Genomic DNA, 17549 nt, shown 5'->3' on the forward strand with positions numbered 1-17549 from the left:
GGGGGAGGGAGATCTAGGAAGGGGGAGGGAGGAGGGAGATCTAGGAGGGAGGGAGGGGCGAAGGGGGAGGAGGAGCAGGATAAAGAGAAGGAGATGAGGAGCAGGAGGAATTTAACGCAGTAGGTGAAAGGAATAGGAAGAAAAGAGAGGACAAGGAGGGAGAGGGGGAGGAAGAGAATGAGAATTTTCTTCTGAGGCCAAATTTCAGATTTCCAGTGAATTTCGTTTTCAAAATACACGCTAAAACGTGTTTCGAAACCTTCTCTATGCATTCAGGCAGGCATCGAATCCTTTTGCCAAATTCAGTACAGATTGTTTCGTCATATACTACTATATTCAATGCAGATATCAAATTGTTTCCATAGATACACTGTATATATCAAAGCTATATAAGAGTTGTTCCGCTACACTAAGCAGTAATGGAAACTCTGAAACCCAAGCCAGGAGCATTTCGAAACATAGATTTCCACCATATTACCTACAGTACAATTCAAAAAAAATTTGCCAGTTCCGCACAAAAGTTACTGATTCCGGACCGGGGTACGAGCTGATATTTCCTGACAACAAGTGACAGTGTACGTAGCTGCTCTTAACTAGACGTAGAAAGCTCACAGCAGTAGTGACACCTGCACACGCGTGTCATACACACGACACCAAAATTCATCTACGAGAAATGATCAATGCAGTCTTAGATCCACGGTGAACATTACTACACTCAGGGTGTGAAATTAACGGGAGCCCGCAGTCAAATTCTCCCTGATTTACTGTCGGACTCCCTGATTTGACATATGCAGGAGTCCGTGTGACTCCCTGAAAATTCTGCCATACTAACTAGTTCGTTTCGGAGCACGGCGTCGCAGAATTACTGTATTTTTTCAGCTAATGTCCAAAGAAAATTTGGCAGACGAGCAACTGCACGAATCTTAAAAATAAGCACATGCGTTATTGTTAATATCTTTAATTTTGAACCTCAGACTGCGGACTCCCTCATTTTGCTGCGGACTCCCTCTTTTTGAGGATAGGGAGTCCGTTGGTTGTTCAAAAGTCAATTTCTACCCCTGCTACACATTCACAGCCGGCGGTGTGATCGTACGAACAACACACACATCATTCAGAGAATCGAATTTATCGTCGGCAAACTAACATCACCAGATTCCAGTGCACCTCGCGTTTTACCTTTCAGTTTCAAGCGTGAGCACAACCTAATGCAACACGCAATATAAACAATGTAAACGATGTAATGATTTGCATTGCTGAACCATGATCATGAGATTCTCTTTCGAAACTTCCGCCCGCATCTCGCTCGATGAATTCCAAAAGTCGCAATGTGACCCGGAAGCCGAAAGCACACACTGACGTCGAATTGTGGGTTAGGGTTCGTGGGTGACGGTCACAAACAACAACAAAAATATAAAACAACACAAACGAAAACGGAACGTCGTCAGTGAGTATGGATGTAGAAAATACCCACGTTACCCACACTGACTACTTGACAAGCGCGTCGTTAAATCATAATCAAACCTCAATAGAATACAATCAAACCTGCACATAAGGAACGGCAAAAGTGGCTGTTATGGAAAGGCGACCATTCTATACAGGTGGTTTTACTGCGTAACTGCCACTCAAGGGAAACGATAAGTGGCATTTATTGACACAGCCGTTAGCCACAGAAGTACATGTATAGTTTTTAGAATTTCACTCACTAACCACTTCGCCACTAAACAAAAACAAGCAACCCTTATAGACAGGTGGCCTTTCTACACAGGAGGCCGCTAACACACGGTCTGACCGCGTTCATCACGCCGTCGCCTCACTCACCTCGAGTCTCTCTCCCGCTCCCGGGACCTCTCCTCCGCGCGCTGCCTCTCTCGGCCGCCCCTCTCCTCGCTGCCGTGCGCCGGCCTCTCCCTCTCCCGCACGTCGCCACGCGTCCGCTCCCGCCGCGCGCTCTCGTAGTCGCCGCGGTCGTAGTCCCGGTCTCTCCCGCGGCCTTCCCGGCTATCCCGGTACGCGTCGTGGTCGCGCGCTCGCGGTCGATCCCGGATTCGCTCCCGGCCCGGAGCGTCGTAGTCACGGGAACGCTCCCAGTCCTTGTCCCGCTGCTGCTCCCGGTCTCTTTCCCGGTCGTGCTCCCGGTCCTTCTCCCTATCCCGGTCTCTTTCCCGGTCGTGCTCCCGCTCCCTATCCCGGTCGTGCTCCCTATCCCGGTCGTGCTCCCGCTCCCTATCCCGGTCGTGCTCCCGCTCCCGGCCCGCGTCCCTCCGCCTCTCCTTCGCGCGGTCGTCGTCTCGCGGTCTCGCGACCCTCGCCTCGTGAGACCTCTCTCCGCCGCTGCCGCCGCTGGTCTGCGCCGTCGCCAGGGGGCGGTCTCGCTCGCGCGCGGGGGCGGCGACGGGTTCGGGGGTCGCGTCCCTGCTCGAGGGCGGCGTGCGGCTGCGTGCGTCGCCGCCATCCGAGTCGCTGCTGTCCTCGTGGCACTCTCGGTGACGCCTCTCCCGCTCCCTGCGAGACAACGAGACGCGTGAGACGGGGAGGGTCATGCGACTCTTGGTATGGGGGTGAGACAAGATAATGGGAAAAGATGATCAGGCTGAGGGCAGGAGGTCTGTGGACTGTATTGTGAGGGTGTGAGGCAGGGGCGTGTTGGACTGTTGTAAGAGGTGAACAGGGCGTGTGACTGTATGTCAGAGGGTGAGCATGGGGGCGTGTGACTGTTGTAAGGACGGGTGAAAGGGGCGTGTGACTGTAATGTAAGAGGTGGACAGGGGCGTGTGACTGGTATGTAAAGAGGGTGAGGCACGTGGGCGTCGTTGGGACTTGTATGTAACGGGGTGGAACAGGGGGGTGCGTGATGACTGTCATGTAAGAGGGTGAGACAGGGGGCGTGTGGACGTATGTAAGTGGTGAGGCAGGGGGCGTGGACTGTATGTAAAGGCGTGAAGACAGGGGGCGTGTGACTGTATGTAAGAGGTGAGGCGGGGGCGTTTGACTGTACATGTACCACGAGGGTGAGACGGGGGCGTCGTGACTGTTGTAAGAGGGTGAGGCACGGGGCGTGTGCTGGATGTAAGAGGGTGAGACAGGCGGGGCGTGTGACTGTATTGTAACGAGGGTGAGACAGGGGCCGTGTTGACTGTATGAAGGGTGTGAGACAGGGGGCGTGTGACTGTATGTAAGGAGGGTGACACAGGGGTTGGCCGTGTGACTGTATGTAAGTGTGTGAGCAGGGGAGGCGTGCGTGACTGTAAGTAAGAGGGTGTGAGGGGACCGCGGGGCGCGCTCTGTGATGTATGTAAGACGGGTGAGAAAGGGGGCGCTTGTGACTGTATTGTAATGAGGGTGAGACAGGGGGGGGCGTGTGACTGTATGTTAACGGGGTGAGGCATGGGGGCGTGTGACTGTATGGTAAGAGGGTGAGGCAGGGCGGAGTGTGACTGTATGATTAAGAGGGTGAGGCAGGGGGGGTGTTGACTGTATGTAAGGTGTGACAGGGGTTGTGTGACTGTATGTAAGAGGGTTGAGACCAGGGGGGTGTGTGACTGTATGTGAGAGGGTGGTGAGACAGGGGGTTGTGATGACTGTATGTTAAGAAGGGGACAGGGGGCGTGTTGCTGTATGTAGAGGGTGTGAGGCAGGGGGCTGTGTGGACTGTATGTAACGGAGGGTGGAGACAGGGGAGTGTGATCGTATGTAGGGTGTTGAGGACAGGGGGGTTATGGAGCATTGTTGACTGTATGTAATCGAGGTGTGGGCAGGCGGGCCTATCCATGCGTGTGGACTGTATGTAGAGGGTGAAGGCAGGGGTCGTGTGACTTATGTTGAAGAGGTGACCAGGGGGCCGAGGTGACTGTATTGTAAATGGTGAGCATCGGGGGGCGTGTGGACTGTATGTAGGGGTGAAGACAGGGGGCGTTGTGCTGTATGTCAAGAGGGTGAGACAGGGGGGGTGCGTGGACTGTACTGTAAGAGGTGGAAGACAGGGGGCGTGTGGACTGTATGGTAGAGGGTGAACAGGCGGGTGTGACTGGTATGTAGAGGGTGAGGACAGGGCGGCGCGGGGGCGTGTGACTGTATGTAAGAGGGCTGAGGCAGTGGCGGCGTAGTGAACTGTATGTAAGAAGGGTGAACAGGCGGCGGCGGGTGGCGTTTGTGGCTGTATGTAATGAGGGGTGAGGACTGGGGGTGTGACTAGTATGTTAAGAGGGTGACAGGGGGCTGTGTGGACTGTATGTGAGGGTGTGAGAAGGGGGCGCGTCCCATGTGACTGTCATGTAAGAGCGGTGAGGGGACAGGGGGCGTGTGGACTGTATGTAAGAGGTGAGACCAGGGGGTGTGACGTATGTGAGGGTGTGAGGACAGGGGCGTGTGACTGTATGTAAGAGGTGACAGGGGGCGTGTGGACTGTATTGTAAGAGGGTAGACAGGGCCGGGCGGTGTGAACTTGTATGTACAGAGGGTGAGAGACAAGGGGCGTGTGACTGTATTGTAACGAGGGAGGCACGCGGGCCGTCGTTGTGACTGGTAGTAAGGAGGGTGGAGACAGGGGGCGTGTGCTGTGGACTGTATGTAAGAGGGTTGAGACAGGGGGCGTGTGACTGTATGTAAGAGCGGTAGAGACAGGGGCGTTAGGTTGACTGTATGTTAAGAGGGTGAGACAGGGGGGCGTGTACGTTGTGAGGGTGTAGAAGGGGGGTGGACGTGTGACCTGTTGTAAGAGGGTGAGACAGGGGGGCGTGTGACTGTATGTTATAAGAGGACGTTGAGAGACAGGAGGGCGCGTGTGACTGTATGTAAGAGGGTGAGGCAGGGGCCGTGTGGCTGTAATGTAAGAGGTGTGAAGACAGGGGGCGTGTGACTGTATGTAAGAGGGTGAGACAGGGGGCGTGTGACTGTATGTAAGAGGGTGAGGCAGGGGGCGTGTGACTGTATGTAAGAGGGTGAGACAGGGGGCGTGTGACTGTATGTGAGGGTGTGAGACAGGGGGCATGTAACTATGTGAGGAGGTGAGAGAATGGGTAGTGTGACTCAATGCGAGAGGGTGAGAGAAGGGGTTGTGTTGACTCCCATGTGTGGGGTCAACCGGGAAGGTCTCGGCTCAAAGAGGCATGTTGGCTTATGTCAAAATGAGACACATGGGTTTAGACAGGGGTAGCACGTCTCAGTGAGGCACGTGGGCTCAGATTCAGCTGAGGCTTGCAAGTCGCACACGGTCAAGGTTGCAATCTGTCGCTCGAAACACAAGCGGAATGCTAAGGGTTACGTCTCGCGCGCGAACATAGATGACTTTTAAGTTACTACTCATTACAGAATACGAATATTTTCGACGCGCAAATGTCTCGGATTATGACTTTTGCACGCCGTTATTACGTATATGGATAATACATTATGGACCTAGCATATTATCTACACATTTACGACGATGCCCCCGGATCGATCGCTCACCTTTTTCGTAGCCGGATCGCCATCTCTCTTAACTCCTCCTCCCGGTCCTGAAACGAAATGCGTGCGCGGAACATTAATACTAAAAGTATCACTCCGTGTACAACAAACTGCCAAGCAATGAGCCTTAACAGAGAGTAACAATGAGAGTGAACACGGCCGGGGCATTTACAGATCCAATATCTGCGCGCCGACCGCCGCGGATCTCACGGAATTAATCGCGATCCGCAACTCGATCCGATGATTACACTTTTGAAAGCGAAAACGCGAGAGAAACGTTGTGCCGCCGCCGCCGCCGCCGCCGCACGAGCGAGAGTATCTCGCACACGTTAGACAGAAACTACATCAAGAATTTAATCAAGCTCGCCGCGGTTGCGTGAGACTCGTAGCGATCTCCGCACAAACAGCGACATCATCATCATCATCATCATCATCATCATCATCATCATCATCATCAGCAGCAGCATACGCATCCCGGACCGACGGACACACGCACCGAGAGAATGAGGGATGCAGTCGACGCGAGCGTGGGGGCGAACAAACGAAGGGAGGAACCGACAAGATCCACACGGCCCCTTTCACACGCACGATTGCGTCTGCGTCGTGATCACACGCACGACGCGCGGGGAGAACGAGACGAACCGACGAGAGCGCGCGACGAACGGACAGACTGATAGAATCACACGGGTGTTTGTAATTGCGTAGACGAAGGGACGGACGGGGGAGCAGCAGCAGCGGCGAGAGCAGATACGCGAGTTGACGCGCGTCCCCGCGAAACCTCGAACGCTTACGTACCATCTGCTCCTGCTGCTGCTTCTTCATTCGCTCTTGCTCCGTGCGCTTGTCCGCTTTGTCTGGTTGAAAGACACAGGAGAGGTGAAGGCGAGCGATCGGGGGGGAGGGATGTGGTAAGGAGGGGGAAGGATGCGGGAGGTGAGCCAAGTAAGTGTGCCCACCAGGCACCTCTAGGACCAATGTAGACAGAGTAAACAACACGCACACGCGCACGCACGTATACACACGCCTAAGAAGAGCACCATTGAGAAATATGTGCAATAATCAATAGTAGTATAGTGCGGTGATAAATTATGATGAAGTGAAATTCTGTCACATATAATGCCTGTCTTGAAGTGCAAGTGATAACAAATTTTTCACGAAATAGGTTTCAGATTCGAATCTACTACAATTAAGGTAAAACGTTAAGAGCACGACAAGATTAACACTTTATCCCAGACACATGGATGTGAAGGAAAATTATGTAACTATGCACTTGTAAACTTGAGAAGAACGATTATGTTAACGACACTGTGTTCTTGATACTTTAAAAACCCAGTAAAATAATAGCAACTAGCAGTGTTGATTTAAATGATTTAAACATGTTTACATAGTCTAAATCAAGCCAAAAATTGACCAAAAGGAAAATGCATTACAAATGAAATTACACCAGCCTTCTAAATCACGTGTCATTGATCAGCAATAATAACACATACTGGGGTGAAATAAACAAACGCCACTGTCGGTGCTTAATGTAGTTCAGAAACCACCAATGCATGCAGTGCAGGTAACAGAAGGTTAAGTGCCTAATTTCCACAACACACACAAAGCTGGCTAAAGACAGCAACATGAGCGATCATTCACAGTCAGTACACAGCAACCACCAACACACAGATTAGTTAACATAATATGAACAAAGGTCAGTACCCAGAAACCATCAACACAGAGATTAGTTAACATATGAACAATGGTCAGTATCCAGAAGCCAACGACACACACACCGATTAGAATGACAGTCAGTATACAGAAACCAACAACAGACAGAGATTAGATGGCATATGAATGAGTCAGTCAAAAATACCAACAACACACAGATTAGATGATATATGCATGAGTCAGTTAAAAATACCAACAACACACGCACAACAGACAGCAGACGACTAACTAAGAGCCGACTATAACACATGCACTGCAGTCCGTGAGCTGACCAGTCTGCGTACGGCACAAACACAGACGACATACGCGAGGTAAAGACAACGACGGGGGCACGCTTCGTGCGAGTAACGCTCACTTACGCGTCTTCTGAAGAGCCAGCTGCATCTTACGCTTCAGCTTCTCTGCGGGTGTCAGACTCGACTTCTGCAAAAGGGACACGCGACATCTCATTAAACCGGCAGGGGGCGCTGCAACCACGATCGTCAGAGCGCGCGCGCGCAACCTAATGTGACCTTTGATGAATAAGGGGACTATGAGGTCGACACAGACATGCACGTGTGCAGCGCGTGCAGGCAACTGTAAACCATAAATCACTCCGCGGAAATATACGTGGGCGAGGGAGAGGTGGGGGCAACCATTCTACACCATTCTACGAAATTTGTGACCGAGAAATTGTAGTACTGATTTGTATTTTGCAGTGCTGGACAGCAGATGCTATATTACTAGTGACGTTTTACACCAAGAGAGGGCGATACTTGTGTGTATCCGATGACAACGAAACGTTTCGCCTGCCATGCCGTGCCAGAGTGATACACATTATATATAAATTTTAAAAAACAGCCCAACGTAATGTTTAGAAAATAACAACTTAGGCAACAGTTGAATTTGTTTGGCAGTGAAACAGGCGTGAAGATGGGATTGTACGGTTTACAGCACTGCACAAACATCTCACATCATGACATGTTCCTTCAGTTTCTATGCCAGTAGGACTGCACACTTGATTTCTAGTTTTATACATTTACCCGAAAAGAATTGCCCAATGTGAATTCCAAAAAATAGTTCGCGAATTTCTCTTTTTTTTGGGGCGGGGAATTATTTGTTCAGAATTTTTCATGGGAGTCGAAGGTAACGAAACTTCAGCATCCACAAAGTGTTCCCACTGACACATCCACCGCCACAAGACAGCGACCCCAGCGACCTCGCAACCGACCCCCGCATGAACCGATCGGATGTTAGTGACTAGGGTTGATGGGTTAGTGCTACTATCGCTGTTGGGTTACGCGCGTCATCACGGCTTGCTAACGAGCAGGAAGGGTTGCGCTACGATTAGGTGTCTTTGTGTCGCTGTTGTGGGCAACGACCGCGGCAAGTACGCTCACGCCTCGCGCGGAAACATTCCACCCCGCGCAACCCGATCGTGCCTTCACGATCATCCCTCTTTCTCTCGTTACCGTGTAATTAAAAGACAAATATTCATACACCAGTACTGTCTCTCTCTCTCTGTCTCTCGCTATCTCTCTCTCTCTCTCTCTCTCTCTCTCTCTGTCTCTGTCTCTCTCTATCTCTCTTGCTCTCTGTCTGTCTCTCTCTACCTCTCTCGCTCTCTCTCTCCCTCTCTCTTCTCTCTCTCTCTCTCTCTCTCTCTCTCTCTCTCTCTCTCTCTCTCTCTCTCTCTCTCTCTCTCTCTCTCTCTCTCTCTCTCTCTCTGACAGCTGGCATGAGCTGTAAACGGAGGGCTGTGGAGGGTTTGAGCATCGACACAAAGACACCTAAAGTCTCAAAGAAACGAGCGGAAAACGACAGAGAAGTTCTTACTGACATTGTTATCTGCAAAACCTGCCGTTGCTGCTTTACCTTTGGACCTGCAACACAAGCAAGGCAAAGACATTATACAGGAATTGAGCGTGTTCACCGAGTGGCTACTATTTAAAAAACTTAATAAAAGAAACTTTATAAGAAATCAAATTAAATTGATATTTACTGCCATACTCTTTTCTTGCTTACACGTTCACTTAATTTCTAGACATTGTTGCACATTTTAATTGATAAATATCAGTACTACTGAACTCCAAATTAACAAGAACAAATGGTCACAGACATATGTACCTGTGTGCAATATATATATATATATATATACACCACCCTACACCCTCATATGCAAACATTAGCATATATTACATAGAATGCGTCTTCGCAGGGAAGTCAAACTATTACTATTGATGACGATACGAACGGATATTTACGATTACTATTGTCGCTATCAGCACAGTGACAACTAGCCGCTCCCTCGCGAGAGAATTACCCCGACTTCTTATCAGCGCCCTCGTTGCCTCCGTTCTTCACACCGCCGGCGGCGCCACCTGGTGCCTCGCCCGCGTCGTCGTCCCGCGCTGCCGTTGAGCTCTCCCCCGATGAGCTGCTGGGGGTCGAAGGTCGCCGGTAGCGCTTGACGACGACCGCCGGCGACTTTGACCTTGACCCCAAGCGACTTCGGCGAGCCGGCGACTTTGACCTTGATCCTGAAGGACTGCGGCGGGCCGGCGACTTTGAACTGAAACAATATGGACCTGGGTCAGCGCGCGTCAGCGTCGGACGAGACGTGGGATAACGATTTACTATCACCGCCATGTCAGAACCTGGAACAAACAAACCCTGAACAACGAACAGGGAACAAATGACTGCAGAAGAAACGAACCCCTAAACAAACAAACACGAAACATATGAACGTTGAACAAACAAACGCAGAACAAGCAAACCCGCAACAAACCCACAACGGACGAACCTGGAATGGTTGTGGGTCGTCGGTGTGGCGACGCTCCCGCCGGCGACCTCTGGCGAGGGCGTGCGGAATCGATCGCGTAGCAGACGTTCCCGGCTGACTGAGGAGGAGGAGCTCGATCCAGCAGAGCTAGAACGCGAGCGACCGGCGGAGCGAGAGCGAGATGACGAGTGGGAAGAGTGAGAGGACCCTCGCCTTCGCCGCGGCCGCCGATGACTATCCCGCGTAGACCTGCGGCGAAACACAAATAAACAAATAATCAACAACGACTATCAACAATTAGCAACAACAATCAACATTCGGCAACCGGCAATCGGCAACAACAATTGGCAATCGACAATCAGAGGGAGAAAGAAAGGGAAAGGGAGAGGGAGGGAGGGAGAGCAAGGGAGATGGAGAGGGAGAGGTAGAGGCAGAGGGAGAGGGAGAGGGAGGGAGAGGGAGAGGGAAGGAGAGGGAGAGAGAGAGTGCGAGAGAGAGATTACCTTCTGTATCTATGGGAGGGACTTGTAGATGGGGATCGTGAGCAGCTACGACTCCTGTACCGCATCTTCTTCCTCGTTTGGGACGAAGCTGAAGCCTTCTTAGCGTCACTGTTATAATTAAACAATATATAATTCTAATTCTATCGAAGAATCTCAAATAACTGCGGCCCGTTAACAGAAACATCATAATTATGTATAACATATCTAAACATTCACTATACTAATACAGCAAGTTACTTACACAGGAGTAACTCACTAACTAACAGGATATAATAATATAATATCATAACTTTTGCATCACATTTCATTTCATTTTCCAATGTCATAACTACTCATGATAATTCTGATAATCGGCACCTAGCACTAGCAGGCCTCGATGCTTATTTTCAGATCTGGTTGTCCTGTTGTGCAACAAGAAGCAATTTTTACTTGTCCGAATTTTGATTTTAAACAATTTGTCCAAAATTTACTTGCAATCTATGAGCCATTTTGGTTCAGTGCATATCATATTACCAGGAGTCTATAATATAGAGATCTATATGTTATATAAATAGATATATAAATATAATTATATACATATATAACATATATAGATAGATATAGATATATATCTATATTATACACGCCTGATATTACAGTATAAACTGTATTTACTCGTGTACACAAGTTCAATAAAAAAAATCAGGGGGTGCGACTTATAGACGAGGCTAAATCTTGTGAATGTACCTATGTTTGTACCAAGTTTTCAAGGCAAAATATGGGGTGCGACTTACAAACGAATAATACTTATACACGAGTAAATACAGTACATGTCAAATCGAAATAAAATTCACACATTGTTTTTGCATGCCGGCACGCTCATTGTGTCATTCCCGATTGCAGCTTTTTCCTCAATCCCAGGAAAGAGTTTTGCTGCCATCCTCTCATCCCAGCTGTGCCTACCCCCTACATATTCAGTAATGAACATGCCCCAAGCGACTTATAAACAATCGTACCCCCCTCCCCAGTACATCAATCAATGCCGCCCCGGCCAGGGAGGTACGCGCTGCTGCTCTGAATAAATCTATAATGGTAACAGTGGGTGTCGCGGGCTGCTTTTATCAGCGACTTTTGAAAACGTTTGCCGTGCAACTTGTCCCGGGCAATCGGACAACCGTTAGTGTCGAGGGCTGCCTAGGCTATAGCACATGCAAGATGACATTTACCGATATTATTTCAACCTGGTATTTGAGTGCTCCAAGACAAGTGCACCCTACTCTGCCGCCAACGCAAAATCCGCGACTACCACACTCATGAATTAACTCGCGAGTGATTCGTTCAAGAATTTGCAATCACGTCGTTTCCCGCCGTGTGACCAGCAAACATCTCGCTCGCGCGAACACGAAAAACCAGCGGAGTCCCCGGGAAATCCCGTCGGCATCCCGTGGAAGATTCCCCTCGCTGCTCTTCCCGGCGGCGTCGCGCGCGGGGCACCCACCGTGACGGCTCCGCCTCGGGCTGCGGCATCAGGTGAGCGGGCAGCGTCGGGCCCTGGACGACGAGTGGGGCCGTCGACGTGGCGGCCCCCGCGTTGTCGTCGTCCGAGTCGTGTCCGAAGCTCGTGATGAACGTGATCTGTCCGGCGTTGAGCGGCGAGCGAGAGCGGGAACGCGAGCGCGACATCGACTTCCTGCAATACACGGCAACCACCGATGTCACAGTACCACGTTACACATACCGTGATGGACTGCAGGACGACGCAGGAGTAGTAGTGTGTGGCAGGGAACGAGGCAATGAACCAATGCTGCATGCACGAACACAGCTGAACATTATAATATAAATTTAAAAAACATACAATAAATAATAATAGTAATTATTTAAAAAAGTTTATATTAAATAATAGCATCAATACGATGAAAATTCCTGAGTAACACACAGCTGAATACGTCTACGGAGAGCTGATAGATGTGGTGGGCAACACGAAGTAATGTACAGCCAAATACAGACGCACAAACCATACAATAAATACGCTGAGCATTCCCGAGTAACACACATCAGAATATACCGCTAGAAGCGCGCAAATAGAACGTAACCTGTACGCTGAGAGGGTCATGTCTCCCAGAGATACTCCCGTAACTACTCCTGGGTACGGTCCGGTATACCGGACGTACCCTGGTACATATCCTAATATGCCGGAACCGTACTCGTACTCGACCAACGAGTCTAGGGAGTACGCCTTACGCCTCTCCTGTAAACCCATAACCATATCAATAGTTACCAGCGGTACGGTCCGACGTTACCCAGGTACGTTCCAGCAGTACCCTGGGGGACATAGACCCTATGAGCCCCGGTAACACTGAGAAACACATCGCCGAATACGTCGACGTATTATATGCTCATAGATACTGTAAGCAAACTGGAGTAGGAACAACACACGGTATGATGCATTAAGTGACGGATGGATAGCCTGGCACTAAACATTACTCAGCGACACTTACAATTGGCTAAACTCAATTTCTGAAGCATGGTAACGGAATGAACTACAGTTCATGTATGTAGCAGCACATAATTCCAGCGACTTACCTATGTATTACGCTTGCATTATGTAGGACTTGGTCTCTGTGCAGTAACGGGCAACAAACATAGTGACATCAGGAAAATTTCCAGTAGTTTTTAAATTGTTGTTCACGAATGATGAACGAAGAATCTTAACAATGATTACAAAATCAGTACTAGAAATTAAATCTAATTTACATTCATACAAACTCTTCGCTAGTTACATTGTCTCTTAAGTCTAACATTTGCAATCAACTTTGAACCCGCGACATATGGAGTGTGTCGATATAGTGGCAAGGTTTACCTGTTGGTGTGGGCTTAGTTTTCTTCGCTGCTAATCGGCTTTTCTCTAAAAGCTCGTCCGCTCTCTTCTGGGCTTTCTGCCCTGCACACAAAAGTTATCCACAAGCTTGTCACAACAACGATCCATCAATACTGGTTAGTATGAGTACTGGCACATGCTGCACATTACATTAGAGACTTGCATTGCAAGAACACACGCATACATACACAAGCTGTCTACACTGTTACTACACACACCACACCACATAAAAAATGTGATTGCACGCACACACACCACACCGCCACCACACCAGAAGTCCAAGCGGCGTACGCACACGTTTAACGACATCGCACCAACCCGCGCATGCATGTTACACACACAGATTAGCACCGCACCACACACACACACCGCGTCAGGTGTCTACGCATGCATGTACACACACCACATTGCACTGCACACACACCACAACCACAACACACCACATCAGCAACCCAGCATTGTGACATTAACTAGTAGATGACGAGCGCTTCGCGTGCTGCATGCAGGGTTCTTCAACGTACTGCGTATATTGCCTTCTCCTCTCCTGCCAGCTTTCTGTCTTCGCAGCTCCTCTGTCTCATCCCTATCCTTTTTCGCAGTTAAGGCTGAATAAAACGACAAACCGCACATGACCGAGGCGACAAATACAAAGGATGATGCACTCTGGATGCACAGCACTCCTGCATGCCCTTCGTTTTGGGTAGAGGTCAGCAACCTTTTCCTGGACAGGAGCCAGAGAAAGATGTGCCCTTCAGTTATTGTGTCATGAGTTTTAAACTTTATAAAAATGAAAGTGTCGATGACACTGTAGCTCACCTTGGGTGTGATAGAAGAGGGAGGGGAATATAAAGCAAGAGTCTATATATGAACTCTATTATATAGCCACTATCCCCAATTATATACTCTTGATAATTGATTATATTGCATAAGTTTTTGATGGGAAATAAATGTTTCAGATTTCTGAAAGTCTGAAATCTTGACGAGAGATGGCGCTACGCCTAAATGATCGCCCATTTTGGTATTCGAATATCAGCGCAAATAAAAAACATATATAATATTCCAGTCAAATTTACTGTAAGGAAGAATCTAAAACACAATATTACACGTATATAGGTATGATTGTAGAGTTGTGACCAGTTAGACGAAATAAACTGTAATAGGACGTTGTCATCTCTCCCATAGAGTAACAACTGTTTTGGGGCTAGCCTTACACATTCACATACCAAAATTTAACAAAATCGAATGAATTAGAGGCCATTTTCATTTTGCCAAAAGTGGGCATGGCTCGAAGTAGGTCGACTCAGGCGTGCTCCAAAATACGAATTCAAATCTCTCCATAGAGTAACAACTGCATGCATTGAAACATGTGGGTCAAACGGTTCTTGAGTTTATCGTTGACCGTAGGCAGACACATGAAATGCATAGCTAAAATTGGCCACAAATTAGCGCAATTTGCATAATTAAAAAAACAATCAAAACCCGTGTGATATGTTTGCGGGGCCAGTCCCTCATTCCATTCACAACCTCGCCAGAAATGAGCAAAACCACATTGCAACCTGCACTGACTTGGTGGCTCTTCATTTTTTGCCCAAAAAGTGAGACGTGGCCGAATGTAGTCAACTGGCAATGCTCCAATAAGTACGCGTTCAAACCTCTCCCATAGCAAGTAACTAAATAACTTATATGCAATTGTGAAACATGTGGTCAAAAACGATTCTCGAGTTATTCGTTGACGAGAGCAAATGTTGAGCGGCTGGACATGGAAACAGGACGTATACGCGACGACAGCACCATGGCATCAGCTTATCTTGAACGATCTGTCATAGGCAAGCTAAAAATTTATAAGTTTTAGCGAAAAAATTATTTCAATAGTAAACAAAAAATTTAATAATCCTCATTGTCGTCATCAGATTTGAATGAAGCACTGCACATAACTAATTTCGTCAATTTAAACCATCGTTGATTGCTAAATCAGGCTTCTGCCCTAGATGTTGCGCAAACGGGGCGCCCTTGGCTGAAACCACCCACCGCTCGTTGGAGTAATATTTCCGCCCCCAAGTAATTTTTTTTTTCAATGGGAATGCTACATGAGGAACATTGCTGAGTGAGGTCAAGCTTCGTGGAGGTGCGCTGCGTGCTACTGGCAATCTTGACGGGGCCAGCGACTGGCGGCAAGAGATACCCATCTCACCCACTTGCAGCCAAGAGCGAAGCTCCGCACCTGCCAGCTACAACACGACCAGCGCATCGTAATTGAGGCTGTATGAGGTTCACAACGTATACTCTATAGTTGTGATAGTAGTTTATAGTACTGTTATCATGTAGCTAGTAGTTGTCGGGGGTAGTGGAGTATTATTATATAACTATATCTATAATGTTGTCTACTGACTCGTAGTCAATAGATGCGATCTGTCCTCTGTCAGCGTGTCTAGGCGCTGGCGGACTTCGTCTCTGCGTGGCCAGGATTCGACCCGGCCCCCGGGATCCATCCCCCTCTAGTTGTCGACCTTCCCCCTCCCGGTGGGGCCTTCCTCTGTCCGTCCGCTCCTGCCGCCGCTTCGCGCGCCTCCCGTGCTCTCTTGCCTCTTTGCACTTTTCATGGGGGGGCTCAGGGCGGGGGGAGAACCCTGGCTATATGCAGTGGGAATTTTAAACCGGGTCCGGCGAGCTTTCATTTTGAGATCAATTGACCGGGCAACCGGGCCCGCTGCGGCCTCGGGACAGATATCAGGGTAGGCCGTGCCTGCGGGGGTCAGCGGTCGCGTGGCGACGGTATGTCGGCTCACGCCCTGGCTTTAGGGGGAGCAGCACGTGGTATTACTCAGCCAGCGGCGTTCGTTTATTCCTTCTGAGGGCGGAGAAATTAGCGACAAAGAAGGTAATGGCCCAGTTTGGGAAAAAATGCCGCCAACGATGGATTCAAAGGCTGTTGCCGTCTCTGCCGTCACATGACTCAATAAACGCACATGGCAGTGAATCTAGATATATGCAGAAGCACGTCAGGTGATGCTAAATTATATTTTTGGGTTGACACATTTTGACAACGGCGGCGTTAAATACAGGAAAGTTTTTCACAAGCGGCGATGTTTAAATTTCACAGCGGCGGTGGCGCCACTGTGCCGTCTTATGTAGAAGGAACCCTGGGCTCACTGATGTAATCGCCCATTGCGACGCCATAGTTACTCGCCCCTCGATTCAAAATCTGCTCCTGTTCATCGTTCAACTCTTCTACGGCGAGCGTCAAATCTGAAACATGGTGGTCGCAACGTCACGCAAGAGCAGAAACTACGTTTGCCAGCTTTCGACACAGCGTGCGATCAATACGTCTTTATCATTAGCACACAGTGCCACACGCACGCACGCTCGCACGCACGCACGCACGCACGCACGCACGCCCGCACGCCATTTACACTGTAGGCGTTAGAAGCTGGATTTCTATACCACGTAAAAATTTTCGGGCAAAAACGCAATTGCGTAAAGTCGATGAACGATCGCTAAACCTACCCGGCGCAGAAATGCTCCGAACGAGATTGGAAACGTGGTCGAAAAAACCATGTTTAAAAAAAATGTCCACACAGTTTCTTGCCACCTTCTGCCACTCTCACTGATGCACACGATACACGTCTGCACAAAGCAGCTACTCTCTCAGCTAAAAACACATCGACCCCATAGAGAGAATTAATATAGAGAGCGGCGCTGATATTTTTGGCTGCATTTGAAACCGCGTCATTACCGTGTGCCCTGCCATTATTTCACACGTCGTTAACAACTTCGTAGCGTCGACACCGTTACCGTCACGCACCGAGGTCCATATCGCTATCGTCGTCCTTGTCTTCCTCTTCCACCTCCTCCTTCGTGTCCACTGGAGTGCTGTCCTCATACGTGTACGCAATCGCAGCCTTGTCCTTGGCTAACCTTCATAGACGGAAGCAAGAATCCTGGTTTGTACCGATTTTTTTTTTCAGTCTCACATTCTTGTCCGAAGAATTATTATTATTTATTTATATTTTACACTGTATTCCCTTCCTGTTATATTTTACATTGTATTTCACCCCAGAATTCAAATTACAGAAAGGCTTGAACACTTACTTTTTCTTCTCGTCATCTTTCGTCTTATCGATGGCTCCAAATTGCTCGTCTAGATGGATCTGGTGTAGAAATTGCTCCTCAGTAACTAGAAACAACACAAACATTGCGACTTACGTTGTACATGATCTTACTATAATTTGGCGAATGTTGTATGTATGTATGTTAATGAAAGGCTCCGTCAGTTTGGATC

General features: G+C 48.9%; 1 protein-coding gene across 1 annotated transcript in view; it reads right to left on the bottom strand.

Annotated features, from left to right (window-relative positions):
• LOC106816418 (CLK4-associating serine/arginine rich protein-like) overlaps nt 1-17549 on the bottom strand; it is a 30191-nt gene that overhangs the window by 1536 nt on the left and 11106 nt on the right. The window contains exons 6-20 of the mRNA XM_014821038.1: nt 17360-17444; nt 17073-17185; nt 16421-16516; nt 13792-13875; nt 13212-13333; nt 12564-12640; nt 11891-12082; nt 10414-10521; nt 9932-10159; nt 9452-9700; nt 8969-9011; nt 7509-7572; nt 6235-6293; nt 5443-5489; nt 1819-2502 (exon numbers count right to left, since the gene is read on the bottom strand). Of these exons, the coding sequence (XP_014676524.1) occupies nt 1819-2502; nt 5443-5489; nt 6235-6293; nt 7509-7572; nt 8969-9011; nt 9452-9700; nt 9932-10159; nt 10414-10521; nt 11891-12082; nt 12564-12640; nt 13212-13333; nt 13792-13875; nt 16421-16516; nt 17073-17185; nt 17360-17444 (2251 nt within the window). The remainder of the gene's footprint in view (nt 1-1818; nt 2503-5442; nt 5490-6234; nt 6294-7508; nt 7573-8968; nt 9012-9451; nt 9701-9931; nt 10160-10413; nt 10522-11890; nt 12083-12563; nt 12641-13211; nt 13334-13791; nt 13876-16420; nt 16517-17072; nt 17186-17359; nt 17445-17549) is intronic.

Source organism: Priapulus caudatus, unplaced genomic scaffold, assembly GCF_000485595.1.
Source record: "Priapulus caudatus unplaced genomic scaffold, Priapulus_caudatus-5.0.1 Scaffold32, whole genome shotgun sequence".
NCBI classification, from domain to species: Eukaryota; Metazoa; Priapulida; class Priapulimorpha; order Priapulimorphida; family Priapulidae; genus Priapulus; species Priapulus caudatus.